Source organism: Caretta caretta, chromosome 4 (assembly GCF_965140235.1).
Source record: "Caretta caretta isolate rCarCar2 chromosome 4, rCarCar1.hap1, whole genome shotgun sequence".
Taxonomy (NCBI): Eukaryota; Metazoa; Chordata; order Testudines; family Cheloniidae; genus Caretta; species Caretta caretta.
The window spans coordinates 108,356,966-108,376,352 of record NC_134209.1 but is presented as its reverse complement, the minus strand read 5'-3'; the positions used below and the strand labels follow the sequence as shown (position 1 = coordinate 108,376,352).

The window sequence follows — 19,387 nt, the reverse complement described above, 5'->3', positions numbered from 1 at the left end:
GACCTGTTCTTAAAACCTCCAATGACAGAGATTCCACAACCTCAGATTCCACAACCTCACATGGCAATATGTTCCAGTGCTTAACTACCCTGAGAGTTAGGAAGTTTTTCCTGATGTCCAACCTAAACCTCCCTGACTGCAATATAAGCCCATTGGTTCTTGTCCTGAGGTGGAGCAGCCAAAGGAATACGATTCGAAAAGAAACTTTCTGTTCTTGCCTTACACACCTTGGCACCAGCTTATTTCTCTAGTCTTACTTCAGCTATACACCATGTACCCCTCATTCCACTTAAGCTGCATGACTAATTTCCCCATTAGTGTCTATCTCCCTGGGATTCCTTCCAGATGGCTCCCATATGTGTTTGTCTGCCATGCTACCACACTCTTCTTCAAGTCCTTCTTCAACACTTTCTTCTTCCGAAAGACCTTTCCCTCCTTAGTCCCCTTCTCAGAGGAATCTTAACACCTGACAACTAAAAACCTTTGTTATTAAGAAATAAACCAAAAGCATAACTGTACAGGTGCATGCTAAAATTCTCTGTTCAGTCACAGTGCTATTGTCACCTACCATTCCCCATCTTGTGTTAGATAATGTTAACAGACATTGTACAATCTAAATAGTAGTTAATTATATAACAATATATTGTCAATATACAGCATGTTGGTTAATATTGTTAATTCTGTATTAAGAAATGTACCTACATGTGTAAAGACAATGTAATTGTAAAGTCTTATTGTAAATGACCCAAAATATGAATAAATAAAATATTTGTTCCCCTGCCCCCAAACCAGATGAATACAGTAAACTTTTCAGTGAAGGGTATGAGACAGGTTCTTACCTGCCTTACAAAGTGCCTACAACTCTGTTTGTGCTATATAAATAACTAATGTATTATTACAAAATATTGTACGCCATAATGTTTTATAATAGCTGAAGTTGGAAAAAGTTGGTAAATATTGCTATCTTACTAAACACAATGCAAAATCCTTCCTCTCAAAATCGTTTTTCAGGTCTAAACCTCTGAAATTCAAAAGACTCCTTCAAAAATAAAACGTATGAGTTTAATGAGGAACAAAATTCTAAATTACATCATCATAACTCATGAATGCTAAATATAGAGCCAATTTGTATAACTTACAGATCTTCTAACACACCATCCAAGAAAATTCAGCAGCAACCTTTTGAGTGTAGAATTAGGTTTGTGCTTATAAAGTAGTATTGATATTCAAAATTCCTTTTTCTTAAGCCTTTCCCTCCTCCCTTTAAAGGCATTTTTTTTGAGGTTTAAGATCTTTAGGGGTGCTTGGCTCCCTAATGCAAGGGGGAAACCAGAATGTGACTCCTCTACTCAGTTCCTCTCTTCTGCTTTACTCCCCTCTGGCCATGCTTAGAGGGGAAATTTTGCTTTTTCTGCTCTCTGGATAATTTCTTCCCAGTGAGATCTTCCATCTGGCAAGCAGTCCCAGCAGCACAAGGGCTCCAGAAGAGATCAAGGAAACTGTAGTTCCAGCAAGAGGATCCAGAAGGGCCCAGCTGCTGGTCCCAAGATTGTCTCCTCCAGCAGGATTTTCCATCGTTCTATTTAGGCACTGGTATTCTGTTCATCACCATTGTATAGGTATGCCACCACTAGTTCCAGCAGCCCCTCCTGCCTAAGCTTCTATATGGAACTATGACACCTGAGATCCTGGGGGAAGTCAGGTCTTCCACAGGGTCAAGGGGATGTACTGGGCCTGTGTAGGTAACAAGAGGAATGGTAACCAGGAAGGATGCAGAAAGACTTGTCTGACTTGAGCTACTGTAGATATAGAGTCTGTTTGCATCAACTCGATCCATAGGGGCTCCTAGTCACAGCCATCAGCTGCAATTCCTCTGCAGGTGGAAAATCTGAGGCCCCACTACAAGTGACTGGTACACTATTTACTACCTTAATGTGGGGTGCAATTGGAAGACTGTTCAGTGTCTCGTCGACATTAGGGGATGGTCTCATGGATTAGACTAGAAAGTGCTGATGACAACACAGTGACTAATTCCTTTAGCATCTCTAGAAGTCACTGAAGGATGCAACTCTTTTTACTGACACAGGAAAATTCAGAGAGCAATCACATATAATCTTGATATTAAACAAATTTTGCTGCAATATTTAGCATTTGCATTATGAAGACTGAAAACAGCTTTTGGGGAGAAAGGTGTGGAAGGGGAAAAGTATGTAAAAGAGGGGCAGGATTTTCTTGCAGGCGTTGGATCTCTGCAGGCTTTTGCCAGTTGCTAACATACCAGATGTAGCTTATTAGATTCTGCTCTAAATATGAAGTAAATGTGAGCTTCCCTCTGTGGTGAGGAAGCTAAGGTCTGAAACAGACAGGCCACATCTAGAAAAGAGATTAGGTAATGATGTTTTTGTATTACTCTTTTTCTTAATAAAACCAAATTCCAGGATGTGGTGACTTTTTGACAGTTTACAAGAAGTGGGTAATTTGTTGAAGCTCTTTGGGGACTCCATTACCATACAGTGAAAGAAAACTAATCTACATTGCTGTAGAATACCTTGAGAAGTTCAAGTCCTGCACGAATAGCAGTATCAGGACTTACACCTTCCTCTTCATCATCAGCTGTCCCCTCTATTGATTTATTCATCAGCTTTACTAGTGCGCTAAAATAAGAAATGTAAAATAAAGATATATTATTAAACTTGATTATCTGCATTAACAGTGACACCATAGATTATTATAACAAAGAATTTTCACATTAGCTTTATTTAGTTTTGGCAATGAACTACATTGGTCAGTTTTAAAATACTTTCACTTTCTGGTTCTCATGGACTAGTAAAAAGATGTTATGCTTATAGATTCCTGACATTGCTGGGAAATATTTAATTTAAAAGCCATTTCAGTTAAATCAAAGTAATATTAGAACACATATATAGTAGTTTGGTAAATGAGCCCACCTCCCCCCAACACACCTTTTCCCCAAAGCCTTCATTTTGGTGACAAACTGAGCTGGCAGTATAAGGTAAGTCACAAAAGGAACCCCAAAATTCTCCTCCTCAAACCCACAAAGATAAAGTAGTTGATTCAATTATTAGATAGCATTTTGTGTCCAGTGTTAGCTATATGGAAGCTATATATGCCTGTTATCCTCAAATAATGCCTCCAAATAGTCAAGTTACCAATACCATCTTTTATATTCATGTTTCAGAGTAACAGCCGTGTTAGTCTGTATTCGCAAAAAGAAAAGGAGGACTTGTGGCACCTTAGAGACTAACCATTTTATTTGAGCATGAGCTTTCGTGAGCTACAGCTCACTTCATCAGATGTATACCGTGGAAACTGCAGCAGACTTTATATATACACACAGAGAATATGAAACAATACCTCCTCCCACCCCACTGTCCTGCTGGTAATAGCTTATCTAAAGTGATCATCAGGTGGGCCATTTCCAGCACAAATCCAGGTTTTCTCACCCTCCACCCCCCAAACAAATTCACTCTCCTGCTGGTGCTAGCCCATCCAAAGTGACAACTCTTTACATAATCAAGTCGGGCTATTTCCTGCATAAATCCAGGTTTTCTCACATCCCCCCCACCCCCATACACACACAAACTCACTCTCCTGCTGGTAATAGCTCATCTAAACTGACCACTCTCCAAGTTTAAATCCAAGTTAAACCAGAACATCTTGGGGGGGGGGGGGGAGGAAAAAACAAGAGGAAACAGGCTACCTTGCATAATGACTTAGCCACTCCCAGTCTCTATTTAAGCCTAAATTAATAGTATCCAATTTGCAAATGAATTCCAATTCAGCAGTTTCTCGCTGGAGTCTGGATTTGAAGTTATTATTAAGGATCTACAACCTATCCTAAAGGATGACCCAACACTCTCACAAGTCTTGGGAGACAGGCCAGTCCTTGCCTACAGACAGCCCCGCAACCTGAAGCAAATACTCACCAACAACCACATACCACACAACAGAACCACTAACCCAGGAACTTATCCTTGCAACAAAGCCCGTTGCCAATTGTGCCCACATATCTATTCAGGGGACACCATCACAGGGCCTAATAACATCAGCCACACTATCAGAGGCTCGTTCACCTGCACATCCACCAATGTGATACATGCCATCATGTGCCAGCAATGCCCCTCTGCCATGTACATTGGTCAAACTGGACAGTCTCTACGTAAAAGAATAAATGGACACAAATCAGATGTCAAGAATTATAACATTCATAAACCAGTCGGAGAACACTTCAATCTCTCTGGTCACGCAATCACAGACATGAAGGTCGCTATCTTAAAACAAAAAAACTTCAAATCCAGACTCCAGCGAGAAACTGCTGAATTGGAATTCATTTGCAAATTGGATACTATTAATTTAGGCTTAAATAGAGACTGGGAGTGGCTAAGTCATTATGCAAGGTAGCCTGTTTCCTCTTGTTTTTTCCTACCCCCCCCCCCAAGATGTTCTGGTTTAACTTGGATTTAAACTTGGAGAGTGGTCAGTTTAGATGAGCTATTACCAGCAGGAGAGTGAGTTTGTGTGTGTATGGGGGTGGGGGGGATGTGAGAAAACCTGGATTTATGCAGGAAATAGCCCAACTTGATTATGTAAAGAGTTGTCACTTTGGATGGGCTAGCACCAACAGGAGAGTGAATTTGTGTGGGGGGGTGGAGGGTGAGAAAACCTGGATTTGTGCTGGAAATGGCCCACCTGATGATCACTTTAGATAAGCTATTACCAGCAGGACAGTGGGGTGGGAGGAGGTATTGTTTCATATTCTCTGTGTATATATAAAGTCTGCTGCAGTTTCCACGGTATACATCTGATGAAGTGAGCTGTAGCTCACGAAAGCTCATGCTCAAATAAATTGGTTAGTCTCTAAGGTGCCACAAGTACTCCTTTTCTTTTTATATTCATGTTTCTACAATTTACACCACTAAGCCTTGAAAAAAAATAGCAGAAATTAAGTCAAGTTTTCTAGACTGATGGAAATGAAGACAACTATATAAACAATATTTTAAAAATGCAGATAGATACTTCTGTACCAGATGTAAATTAATATGAAAGATAATCCTGGTATTAACATCCACTTTAAAGTCAGTAATGGGTCAATATGATCTCCCAGCCTACCTAATGGCTTCTGAGTCAATGTGCACTGGGGCAATTCTTTCCAAAAGAAATTTGACCATCTCCAGGAAAGGATTTGTTGGCTGCTTTGGATTTGCAAGCTTCCGGGCTATCTCCCGCTACAAAAAGAAAAAAAGTGTTATATTACAAGCAAAAATCATTACTAATTTTAATTATTTCTTAAGTGTTATACATTTTGCATTTGTAGAAATAATGCTGAACAAAAGTCAATTCTTCACAAATTAGCTTCACAGTCCATATAATCACTGAAAAGGATGGGCTGTGGCTACCATAGACTTTTAATGGGAGTGATGTGAGTTAGGCATCTATGCACTTTCGTAACGCCACGTAGATTCCTATCTGCACCCATAGGTGTCTAAATACCTTTATAAATCTGACCCAGTATCTTTTAAGCAAATAACCAATGGCTTAAGCACTTCATCCAACTACTTAAGAAAAAACAGTTACTTACTGTGGCATTCTGTACCTCAAAGAAACACACTGGAACCCCATATTCATCCCTGTCATATAATTATGATATATTTCATGCAAAGTCTGCCAGACTTATCATACGAAAAGTCACAATCTTCTGAAACCCATTGTTGTGTCAAAATACGTATATCCTTTGTGTATATGAAATTAGGAGATTATGTTTTATGATTGTTACTGAAATATATTGTAAGTTTGAGAGTCTTCCAGTGCTAGTTCTCCAGCGACAACAAAGGAGGTGATACATTTCCAGGAGGGCATTAAACAACCCTGAATCAGCAGGGGGAGTTGTAAGCAAGGGATTTACAATGCTGTAAGAGAGCTTCACAAGCCTTACACAATGGGACATTGCTCAACTCCGTGTAGGGTGACCAGATGTATGGATTTTATTGGGGCAGTCCAAAATTCAGGGCTTTTGATTATATAGGTGCCTATTACCTCCCGATTTTTCACACTTACTATCTGGACACCCTAATTCCCTAAAGTCCACCAGCACATGTTGGGGCTTATGTTTCCAGGCACATGAACTGAGGATATAAAATAGGGGACAGTAGCATGATGCTTTTGCCCTTCTCCTCCCCTACATAAGATGGGACGCTGGGAAGACAAAGACTTGGACTGAGAAGACTGGTCCCAAGCACAAAGGGGAAGCCTGTGTACTGAGAACTGTAACCTACCTGCAATATCCAGTGGGATGAGGAAAACTGCTTGATCCAAATACTGCCTAATCTAATAAGGTTTAAGATTTAGAGAGTGTGCTTACCTTTTATTGTCCTTGGTAACTATCTCTGACCTTTTGTGCCTACTACTTATAATCACTTAAAATCTATCTTTCTGTAGTTAATAACTCTGTTTTCTAGTTTACCGAAAACAGTGTGTTTTGCTTGAAGTGCTTTGGAAATCTCAGCTCAGTTTACAAAGGCTAGTGTGCATCGTCTCCACATTGAGGGAGGGGCAGACTGGGCAATAAACTTACACTGGTTAGGCTTCTGTCCAGGGCAAGATGGTATATTCTGGAGGTGCAAAGCTGGGAGCTTGGGAGATTCACTGGTGCCTTTCTCTGTGAGATTCATGAGTGGCTCCGGGAGCATTCATGTAAGTTAGCTGGGTGTGGGGCTCCACATGCTGTTGTGCTAAGTGATAACAGTGCCTGGAGGGGTTTCCTGATTGTCACAAGCAAAGCATTGTGAGAGACAGCCCAGGCTGGAGAGTTAAGGGAGCACAGACAGATGGAAGTACAAGAAAACAGTGCATATATCCACACGGCAATTTAACACCAGAAGCTGTCCCATATTAGCTGACTTGGGCTCATGGAGCTCAGGCTGCATGGCTGTAAAATTGCGGTATAGATGTTTGGACTCAGGGACCCTCCTCCATCATTGTGTCCCAGAGCTCAGGCTTCAGCCTGATCCCAATAGTCTACACTGCAATTTTACAGCCCCAAGAACCCATACAAGCTGACCTAGGCCAGCTGCAGCTGTTTAATTGCAGTGTAGACATACCCAATGAGACAGTATTGCTCAGTATGACAAGCAGTGGTCTCAGCACACCCGTAGCCTAACTGCTGTAAACTTTTTTGTAAGCATCACAGCAAAGAAGAATTTTAAGGAGGAATCTGAAGGAAGATAATGAGTTAGTTTTGCAGATGCTGATGGAGAATTCCTGTAAAGTGTAAGGGGCAGCATGGGAGAAAAAACAAACGTGCTTGTTTGAACATTTAATTAGTGGGACATGTAGGCTGGCATCTTGGGCCAACTGGAAGAGGAAGTTGACATCTTGACAGCAAATGAGAAGATAGATAGGGTGAGCACAGGCCATGAAAGGCACTAAAAGTGACGACGAACAGCTTACATTTGATGTGATAGAGACGAGGAGCCAGTAGAGGGACACGAGGATCCCACTTTGGAGGGGGTTCTTTAACTGGTGGGGTAAGTACTGAGTAACCTCTTTAAAAATCTGGATATAGTGGGGTCAGAGAAAACTTAACAGGATTGCATGTGGGGAGAAGAGTGGCATGTTGAAATTGATGTAAGGTGGATTTCAATGGAACTGAACAAAATATAATCAAGGATTTTAGGCATAGGGGCCTCCAATGGGTCAAGATTGTGAATTTAAGAATTCTATCAAACTCTCTCTCCAACACTCTTGCACCAGCATCAACTTCCTGCACATCATAATCAGCTTTAACAATGGAACCTTACAGACCACTATAGACAAGAAGCCCATGGATCACCACACTTTCCTTCGCAGATCCAGTAACCATCCAAAATACAGCAAGAAATCTGTTACCTACAACCACACACTCATATATCACATAATATGCTCTTAGGAGAAAGTTTGGGATACAGATCTTAGCACACTCAAAACTGCCTTCTCCAAACAACGACACTCCATCAGAGAAATAAATGGCATCATGAAATGAGCCACACAAATACCTCGAGACAACTTGCTTCAATAGAGAAAAAATGAACTCTCCGGCCACATATCCCTGTAGTAAGAAGAGAGCTTAAGTCAAAAGCCCTTGTATCAGAGGCTTGGTATGAGGCCTGAGGCTGGAAGGAAAGTGATCAAAACTTTGCTGATATAAAAGCACAGTCATGTCATGAGCAAGAGGCAGGCCCTGCTCACCGAACTGGCAAACATAGGGCTGATAATACAAAAACATACATTCCTAAGAGATATGAGGCACAAAGCATTCATGCAAGCTTTCAAGGTTCCTTCCCCACTCTGAACTCTAGGGTACAGATGTGGGGACCTGCATGAAAACCCCCTAAGCTTATTTTTACCAGCTTAGGTTAAAACTTCCCCAAGGTACAAACTATTTTACCTTTTGCCCTTGGACTTTATTGCTGCCACCACCAAGCGTCTAACAAATATATAACAGGGAAAGAGCCCGCTTGGAAACGTCTTTCCCCCCAAAATCCTCCCAAACCCTACACCCCCTTTCCTGGGGAAGGCTTGATAAAAATCCTCACCAATTTGCATTGGTGAACACAGACCCAAACCCTTGGATCGTAAGAACAATGAAAAAGCAATCAGGTTCTTAAAAGAAGAATTTTAATTGAAGAAAAAGAGTAAAAGAATCACCTCTGTAAAATCAGGATGGTAAATACCTTACAGGGTAATCAGATTCAAAACATAGAGAATCCATCTAGGCAAAACCTTAAGTTACAAAAAGACACAAAAACAGGAATATACATTCCATTCAGCACAGCTTATTTTATCAGCCATTTAAACAAAACAGAATCTAACGCATATCTAGCTAGATTACTTACTAAGTTCTAAGACTCCATTCCTTTTCTGTTCCCGGCAAAAGCATCACACAGAGAGAACCTTTGTTTCTCCCCCCACTCCAGCTTTGAAAGTATCTTTTCTCCTCATTGGTCATTTTGGTCAGGTGCCAGCGAGGTTATCCTAGCTTCTTAACCCTTTACAGGTGAAAGGGTTTTTCCTCTGGCCAGGAGGGATTTAAAGGTGTTTACCCTTCCTTTTACATTTATGACACAAGCACATTCCAGAAGGGTGGTACCATAGCACCTCGATAGCAGCACATTCCCCAAAGATAACAGAAACATGCTGACCCTCTTAAGGATAAGGTCAGGGTGACAACATGATGAAGAGAGATGTTTTGATCGAAACTACAGGTACAAACCAGTGGGTGGCACCCTAATACATCAGAGGGTGGCACCCTGATATGTCAAGGGTGATATGTAACTTGTTTGTATTGGTGTATAAAGATGTCTCTCAGAGGGAGAGTCTTTGTCCAGCCGAGGGGGCAGTGGAAAGTCCTGCCACTGAGTGAGCTGCGTCCATTGTCACGGGCATACATGGCTAGTGTAACCGTAGTCATTGATCTGGGGAGCTGGGACTGTGCTTTGCTGACAATAAACCTGACCAAGTGCCTTCGCACCTTAAGAGATTTTTGTGGTCATTGGGCAGTTCACTTGAGATCTACTGTGCCAGCTATCTGCGCAGAGCTGGGACAGCACATGGGGAAAACACACACGCAGCCAAACATCTGATGACACTGCCTAGTTGTCACCTAGCACCCTTCACTGGAACCCAGATGGGGTATAGTTAAACAATTACAACCCATACTCGATGGGGACCACATCCTGAAAGAAATCTTTCCCAAACCCCCACTTCTGGCCTTCAAACAACCCCCCAAACTTGCCAAGCTCATCATCAAAAGCAAGCTCCCCACAGCAGGATACACCAACTCGAAGTGGCACCAGACCCTGCCAGAACAACAGATGTAAAACCTGTAGACATATCTCCATTGCTATGATGATCAACACCCCACCCCCTTCAAGATCCAAGGGCCTTACATATACCTATCACAATGTGATTTCCCTTATTCAGTGCACTAAATACCCCAATAACAACTACATAGGTAAAACAACACTCCATACGCTCTCAAATGAACTCATACAGAAAAACAATACAAGACAAAAGCACATCATCATCTTTGGGCTAATACTTTTCACAAAACAATCACTCCATATCTGACCTCGGTCCTCCTCCTCCAAGATAATCTGCACAACACCTTCAAAAGACAAGCCTGGGAGCTTAAATTGAGAACTATAATAGACACTAAAAATCATGGTCTTAATAGAGACCAATCTGTAACCCACTAAAACACGGCCTACTTTGTCCTGTGGCTGCAGAGATTCTAATGGGCCACATTACCTTGAATTAATTCTTGGAATATGTATAAACTACTTAAGCTGAACATCCGTTTCACCTTGTATTTAGCTATGACGGTCTGTGTACTTTTCCCAGACCTGAAGAAGAGCTCTGTGTTGCTCAACAGCTTTGTCTCCAACACCAACAGAACACTGTCCAATGAAAGATACTGCCACACCCACCTTGTCTCTTTAATATCCTGGGACCAACATGGCTATAGCAACACTGCAAACAAATTTTAAAAGGGCAGATAGGATGACCGGGGTGATTACAGCCCTTTCAGCCTAACTTTGATCCCAGGCAAAATAAACAGAACATATGTTATAGAACTCTATTAATGAAGAATTAAAGGTGAGTAATATAATTCATGCCAATCAACATGAGTTTAGTCAAATTAATTTTATTTTTTTATGACACGGTTAAAATTTGGTGGACAAATGTAACAGTACTAATTACTTAGACTTCTGTATGGCATTTGACTGCATGATATTTTGATTAGAAACCAGAACCATACAAAAATCAACATGATAAACATTAAATGACTTATTAAAAAATGATGTAGCTAAATTATGGGGCTCAAAATGTAACTAAACAGGACATCATCATCATCATCATCAAGTGGATACGCTTCAGTGGGGTCCCACAGGGCTTGGTTCTTGGCCCTATCTATGCTAGTCAACATTTTAATCAATGACTTGGAAGAAAACATAAAATACTGATAAATTTTGAAGATGGCACAAAGATTGGAGGAGTGGTAAATAATGAGGATGAGAGGTCACTGATACAGAGTGATCTGGATCGCTTAGTGCAAGCGAACAATATCCATTTTAATATGGCTAAATGTATATGCATACAGCTAAGGAGGAGGATACAGGCCATGCTTACAGGATGGGGGGAGGGGGGTTGCTCCATCCTGGAAAGCAGTGAATCTGAAAAAGGCTTGAGCATCATGGTGGGTAGTCAGCTGAACATGTGCTCCCAATGCGACATTTGTGGTCAGAAGGGATACTCTGATCTTTGGATGTATAAAAAGGGAAATATCTAGTAGGAACGGAGAGGTTACATTACCTCTGTATTTGGCACTGGTACACCCACTACTGTAATACAGCATCCAGTTCTGGTGTCCACAGTTCAAGAAGGAAGTTGATAAATTGTAGAGGGTTCAGAGAATGATTAAAGGTTTAGACAACATGCCTTATAATGAGACATTTAAGGAGCTCACTCTATTTAGCTTATCAAAGAGAAGTACCTAAATGGATAACAGAAATTTTATAATAAAGGTCTCCTCTTTATTCTGGCAGATAAAGGTATAACAAAATCCAGTGGCTGGAAGTTGAAGCCTAGGAAGTCTGCTCAATTGCTGATGGCTCCTGGGAGAGCTGTTGGGGTTATCTCATGGTGTCAACTTGTCCATAACTTGATTGCCTCCTGGCATAGGTGTAATGAGCAGGCATCTCCTGGCTTGTTTACATAGTACATCGCAGATGTGTCATCCATGAGAATATGCATGATGGGATTCTTTAAAACAGGAAGGAATGTTATGCAAACTAATCTGATCACTCATAATTCTAGATCATTTATGTGTAGAGTCATGTCCTTTTGAGACCACATTCCTTTTATCTGGAGGTGGTCTAGTTGTGCACCCCAATCCCTGTTCCTGATGCATCTGTGATTAGTGTCTTTTGTAGGAAGAAATGTAGAGAAGGGCTTATGAACATTCTTGGGATCTGACCACTAGCTCAGAATGTGAGCTGGAACCACGATATGCATGTTCATTTGATGTCTCCTGTGATGATACATCGACCTTAGCCAGCCTTGTAAAGGACGTAGGTGAAGCCTGGCAAGTGGTATCATGTATGTGCATACTGATAAGTGGCTTAGAAGTCTGAAGCGAGTTTTTACTGTGTGTGTAATGGGGTACTTGGCCCCTTAGATGAAACAGGAGCCAGTTCTGCTGTTCCAGTCCAGGTGCACCCTAGTTTGGTGTCACGAATTTGGAGTAACCCTGGGAGTTATAAATGCAAGACAGATCAAAGGCAAGGGACAGTTTAGAACCCAAGGTTGAGACACAGTTCAGAAAAAGAGCAGAGCTGGGTTAAGAGCTTCAAGAAGGGATGATCGAAGTTCTGAAGTGAATATTCCTGATTTGAAGAGAGAAACCCCTCTCCTGATCTGTGTAAATGAAGGGGAGAAGGGGTGTCCCGAGGAGGGGGCAAATGAATAGAATCCTTCAATGGTGATGCTGGATCTTTGAGGTGGCACAAGTAATGTGAGGTCTGGGATGTGTACCAGTGCTCAGTGTAGTGCCATCAGGGCCAAGACTGGTGCCAAAGACATAGCAACTAATGCTAGTACCAACACCAATCCTGGTGCTTGTCAGCAGCTAACAGTGTTAGATGTAGGCACTCAATCTCTTTGTTACCAAGCCGGAAGCTGTGCCAGTGTCATTTGCCCCATCATAGGAATGGGCTCAGAGCTCTGTTCCTGGGATGAGAGTGAAGGTTTAAGCCTCTCTTTACGGAAAGAGATGGGAGTATGAAGAACAATGTTTATCTTGGTGTTCTGATATCCCTTGTCTTGGTGAGGAGCAGCATCAGTTTTCAGTGCTGGCGTTGTAGCCAGTACCGAGATAGTTTTTGCTGGTCTCAAATCCTTGCCTAACAGTGCTACAGTTCCTTTGCTGGTACTGCCCTTAGGTGTTGTATGCTGGCTAACAGGGTCACCGGCTGATTGGAACTCAGAAGCGACTAGTTCCATTTTGGAGACTGATGCCCATTCTCTAGGGTCTGAAGTTCCTCTCACTGACTGCTCAAGAAGGTAAAACTTCTGCTAAGGGTCCCTGGATTTACTTGTTCTTGTAGAAAAAGTACAGGAAACCAAGCAGCAGTCCAGCACATGGCTCTCACCTTTATGAAGCTTTTATGATAGTCTGTCAGAGGAATGAGTTTGTTAGATGATGGACAGAGTTTGAAGCCTAAGGGCTTCAAATACACCATTTTAGATTAAGAGAGTGGCACACAATGCTACAGACAATTTAAGAAATTAAGTTTTTTTAAAATGTTATTAAAAAATTAAAGGAAAGGGGAAATTTGTTAGGAAATTAACCTGAACTGCCTAATTAGAGGAGGAAAATGCAAAAAAGAAAAATTTAACTGATGGCTATAAGAAGGAACTGAGGGTTGGTTGTAGCCATTCTGCTTTTTATGCTCTCAGGTAGGGGAAGGGCACAAGGACATGCCTGGTGCATGGGAGGCCCAACAAACAATGCTATTCAAAGAGTCTGATCTTGCACACAAGCTGAATGAGCACCTGGAGTGAGATCCACACAGACATACTCTCCTGATGGACTACTACCACAGCCGAGTCCAGTGGAGACACTTAAGTTTGATTCCCTTCTTGCAACAAGAGATAGGGGACAGAGAATATGATGTTCTTTTGAGGGCCCTACGCTCTGGAACTTGATCCTCACCTTGTCTGAAATAGGCTGAATTTGTTGATCTTCATATTTCACTGTAAAGTCTGACGCTTTATTGGGGGAGGAGGGGGGGAAATGGTGATTTTATGAGGGAATTGTTTTTTTGGTTGAGTAGGATTTTTTTTTTATTTTTTTTTGCTGCAGTGGTATGGTGCTACTGGATGGTATATTAACTTTTCTGGGCTGCTAGGTGATATTTCTGTGACTAAATTTAAATTACTGTTAGGATTGTAAGTTTAATTACTGTCAGGGAGCCTAGAGCTTGTGAGCATATAGGCATTATCTTATACTTTAAATCAAAATAAATGAAATATACACTTGAAACAGAATTGGCCAAAGTGTGGTCTACAGTTTTACAATGTAGTTTAAAAGTTCCCCCACCTTTAATATATATGTATGGCATACAGATACTACAGGTCTCAACACGTGACTGTTCTGAGCAATGGCATTTCTATATTGAAAATAAACAGCTGCAGTTTGCTGCATTTTTTTAAAAAAAATCAGCATAGGCCATCTGGCTCTAGACAAGTTGCCAACTTGGCCCTCAGGTGGACAAAATTTGGTGAGTCAAAATTTAAATATGGAAAACTTCCACCTGATCTACTTCTTGGCCCTATGCACCTCGCTCCTTAAAATTATAGAAGGATGGTATCCAAGCTTCCTAAAAGTGTAAAAAAAAATTGCTACTTCAGAGCAGATGTCAAAGGAACCAGAGGGACTGAGGAAGCTTTCCTCTCTTGATACTCTGTCGTCCTTTATAACGACTAAGCCTTCAGACTGTCTGCGAGTATGCTGAGACTGATGTGCATACTGAAAGTTTTTCTGTGAATGCTGGTACTGCCACTGACAGCAAGAAAAAAAAAAAAAGGCCTGCCTTTTAAATAACAGTTGAGAGAAACTGTTTATACAGGGCATCACCTGTCTTTCTACTGAACAAATCAGGACCGCTGAGAGACAAATCCAACACTGCAAACCTCTCACAAGAGGTCGAGGCACATGTTCTTGACTACAAATGCCTGTGCTAAAAACTAATGGCCAAACCAGCAGACCCAAGAAATAGCTTCTGACATCTAATTTATACTCTGACAATTATTTTACATGAAATGACGACAAAGAGTAGACACATTTACAAAAACACAATTGAAGAATACACATACAGTCTTCAAAGGAATGTTCTTGGAAGCAAAAAATATCTATAAGGTAGGTAATGTTTTATGTCATTCATAAAACGCTTCAGTAGAGTTGGAAGACAAAGTACAGGCGCTCTATATTCAATAAGACTTGAAAAAATTTCACAAAATGACTATTACAGAGATCATGTTTTGACTGCCATCACCCAAAAAAGAAACAACATTAAGTGAATAAATGTACTCTTAGTAACTGAGTTGTTAATTCTAAATTGTATCTGAGAGCTCTCTATGCAGATTAGCTAAAAAGACATTTTATGCAATATGAAATTAAAGTGGTCACATAAAACTACATCAAGTTACTTTGAGAGGCCATCACCTCTCAATGGCTAGTTAAGCCCACATATGTTACATATAAAGTTCATTTGTTCCATATCCTTACCACACAGACATCTGCCTGTTTACATGAACATGTAGGGCTGATTAACAACTCGAGCTGAGATCGAAGTTTCTCATCATCCCCAAGAACCTGATTGAATTTCTTCACAAAATCTTGTGCTTTTCCGGGATCTGGAAGGTTTTCTATATTAAAATTGAAACATAAGATAAACCTAAAACTTATAACTCAGCACAATTTAGCTGTTTCAATATTTGTAATCATGCAATCTTCAGATACACTGTAATAACTATTTACAGAACAAATTAACACACTCACTTGCTATGGTCATCAGCTTTCCAAACATGGCACTACTATTTGCTTCCGACTGGGGAGGAGGAAAAAAAGCATCAGTGATATTCCCTAATATGCTATATTACACACTTCATTTGATCTGTCACTACTTTTGTTACAGCCCTCTCCATTTTAATTTTTTGGAACAACAGACAAAAAATAAAGTACAATGGTATTAATAACAAGTGTTACACTAAAAAAACCTGCAAAACTAATATGTAGCATACATTCTGCCTTTTGTAATAAGACAGAACTGCAACAAGCCACTGAAACATGATAAACCAAACATGAATTTTCATCTACAGTTTCAGGATACAGCCTATACGGAGAATTCAAGCAACATCCTATTTTACTAAAATATCATTTGAACTCTGCTTTAACACGAACAAATTATCATCATTATTTTGATGTTACAGCATTTTCCATTTAAGAATCTTAAAACACTACAGTGAATTAAGCGAAAGTGAGAAACGGACAATAAAATGTTACATATGACTTTTTGACTCTTTTAGAAGTTGTTAGTTGGAAACAGAAACTCACGATAAATCCTGTAACTGTGAAAGTGATTTTTAAAATATCTGTTTATTTCTACTTAATGAAAGATCAACATTTTGTGAATGTAAACCAAAACAGCAAAATAATCACATTAAGCAAAAAAATTAGCTCTATGTAAATTAGCTCTAATGATAAAGCAATACGTTTTTAAAAACCGTACAGTGGGCTGCTTATGCAAGTCCAGTAATTCCCGTACATGACTCCTAAGCATATTCTGGCACTTCCACATCTCATTCAGTGCTCTGTAAAGGGGAAGGAAAAAGAATGACAAGCATATTCGTTCAAATGCTGTAAGAATGTGCTAGTTTTATGGAGCTAGTAAAGCATATGCTATTATTATTAGCTGAGTTTATATTTTTCACATGTACAACATTTGTAACACACTAGAAAGGTGTTCTATCAAATGTTACACTAACTGGGGTTACAAGTTTCAAGCATAGTGGACAAGATTTTGTCTCATATATAACAATGTAATCCAGAACATCTCCATTGATTTCAGTGGAGCTGCTCAAGATTTATACTGGTGAAATTGAAACCAGAACCTGGTCCATTATCTTTGTCAGAGCTTTCAACTTCCATGAAGCCTTAAAAAAAACATCACACACCTAGGAAACTTCCCAACCCCAAAAACAAACATAACCTCCCCTCAAAAACTAAAACAGAATGAAAATTGAAAAGAATTTCTCGTATAAGAAACAAAGAGAATATTTTAGTTAAAAAATATTAAGATCTCTAAAGTAGAAAATTTGAAGCTAAGGTTCCTAAGCCCAACCCTAGCTCTGTCCCTCTACCTGAATTAATCCTTTAACCAATGTCCTCCCAAACATTCTTCCCTTCTAGGACAAATCAGTCACTCTATACTACAAAACTTGTCTACGAAAGACAAACGCACATGAGACTCAATCCTCCACTATACCATCCTCATATTAATATACCAATATTATACCATTTTGTATCAGTTAAGACATACAAGCCAGAGACAACACCATCTCCCTACTGTCCATCCACCTATAACCAATCTGCTATGGACAAGATATTACAGATGCCCCATTCTCTCACACACAAAAAATGGAAATAATATTCTCACGGGCCACAAATTTATTTGCATTCTGTTCAATTTACACATTGAACAGACAGAAGTCTCATAATACTAACTGCCAATACGAAAAACATTATAACTCTTTTAAAAGCCATATTGCAGCCCTAAAATTGTTACTAAATTGACATTTTGAATTTTGTTCAACTATATCTTTCTTACACATTACTTTCAATCTTGCAACCAGGTAACCAATCTTATTCAAAATAACTGACATCAGGGTTTGTTATTCTTGATGTAAAAATCATTGAAAACATTAAAATTGGATCAAAATACCTCCTAACATCAGGGCATCCTGTTTTTATTGTAGTTATCCATCTGGAATCAGCATTTAAAAATATGTGTACTTGAAATACTTTGAAACTATAATTGCAAACAATATTGAGAATTCATTATTTATTATTGTTTTGTTCATCTTGTGATAGCACAGTGGGGGATCTGGATGATAGATGCTGTACAAACACTATGGAGGACCCGCACAGGGAAGTGAAACTACACAGAGAAGTTTCCAATCTAAGAAACAATTACATAAATAAAAATCAGTTTAGTTCATTTCACCAGCTATTAATGTCTAAATCCAGAGGAGTTAGAGTTCTCAAATTACTTGACTAACAAGAACATCAAGTCTTGTCATTACCAGTACTTTGACTATGAGATAGCAAAAAAGACTGATAATTTTCTATCAAAAGGCATGTGCTGGAAAATACTCAAAAGAAAGATATATTTTAAAAGTATCTAAGCAGCCTACTTTTCTACCTCTACTCACTTGACAGCATTTGGATCCAAGCTAGCATATAAATAGTACAAGCATTTCATTCTCTCTTCTGTTTCCAAATTGTGTGGGACAAGATACTGAGCAAAGATTTTCTCTACCAGTAACCTGCAGAAAAGAGAAAAAGTTTAAATAACTTTTTAATACCATACATTTCCAAAGTCATCCATAATGTCAGATTAATTGTAAAACAGAGATCCTGACCTCTTGAGGTCCCATAGTCCCTGACTATGGTAATGACATAGAAATAGCCCTACATTTCTATGATTTTATGCTATACCGGCACCGGAACCTTCTCCTAATGGGTAGAAGAAGATAATAACTATCTGCTTTCCACAGGTTTCCTTCCTGCTGCTATTGGAAAGGTGTGAAAGAAATGCCCAGATGAACTCTCCCCCATTCCTTCAGATGCCAAGAAAAATGGGCCTTAATCACCCATGATATTCTCCTCTCTCCCTCTAGATTCTTTGAATAGCTAGTCTCAGGATCTCTTCTTGTCGCTATTCTCATTTAAAGGGGAACAGGAAGAGTATGCACAACCATAGAGTAAAAAACACAAAAGGAGAATACAATAAGAAGCTGAAGAAAAGATAGAATTAGCAAAATGTCTCAAAAGGTAAGGATAGTATTAGAGAAACAGAAACAATGTATTTAAAACTGCTCATATTTATGATAAAAAACTAAGGACAAACAACACTGAAAAAGATGGAGGTAAACATACATCAAGATATACTTAAGAAAAAAGAGTGAAGGGAAAACGAAGTGGGCAAAGTTAAATTTCTCAACTTCTTTTACAGAAACTTTGATTAAAGAACTTCACAATAAAGTAGTTGCAGTTTATATGATTATATGTAAATAAAATACAAAAACAGACTGTACAACAGATCAGCTTTAATCACACAGTGATATAATTGCATACCAAAAAATACATTAAAAGAACATTTTTAGGGTTGCAAAGTCAAGCTCTAAAATGTTAGGCAGTGACAAAATTAAGGCTGTGTAACCTTCGTTCTGCGTGTGTGTGATGATACAAACATGATCACATTCTATTTCCCTGCCCCCTCTCCAGTTTTATTCAGTGCACAGGATGGATAGTGCTCAAGGACTGAGACGGCTGTTAAATAACTCTTTTTATCCCCATCATTCTGTGTGGCCCTGAGGGTTTTCACAGAAGAGGAACAGAGTCACAGAGGAAATGACCAAAATTTGCAAAAGACTACACTAATCTGAGACACATAGGGCCTGATTTTCAGAGGACATAGCATTTTAATAGTACTCTGTAAGCTCAAAGCACTGTACACGCATTAAGTTAACCCCTGCAACACTACAT

General features: G+C 39.7%; 1 protein-coding gene across 3 annotated transcripts in view; it reads right to left on the bottom strand.

Annotated features, from left to right (window-relative positions):
• Positions 1-19,387, bottom strand: part of PDS5A (PDS5 cohesin associated factor A) — a 176,875-nt gene that overhangs the window by 48,052 nt on the left and 109,436 nt on the right. For all 3 annotated transcript variants that reach the window (XM_048848531.2, XM_048848533.2, XM_048848532.2), the window contains 6 exons: positions 18,052-18,165; positions 16,350-16,431; positions 15,620-15,668; positions 15,347-15,486; positions 5,131-5,246; positions 2,549-2,654 (listed from right to left, as the gene is read on the bottom strand). In XM_048848531.2, the coding sequence (XP_048704488.1) occupies positions 2,549-2,654; positions 5,131-5,246; positions 15,347-15,486; positions 15,620-15,668; positions 16,350-16,431; positions 18,052-18,165 (607 nt within the window). The remainder of the gene's footprint in view (positions 1-2,548; positions 2,655-5,130; positions 5,247-15,346; positions 15,487-15,619; positions 15,669-16,349; positions 16,432-18,051; positions 18,166-19,387) is intronic.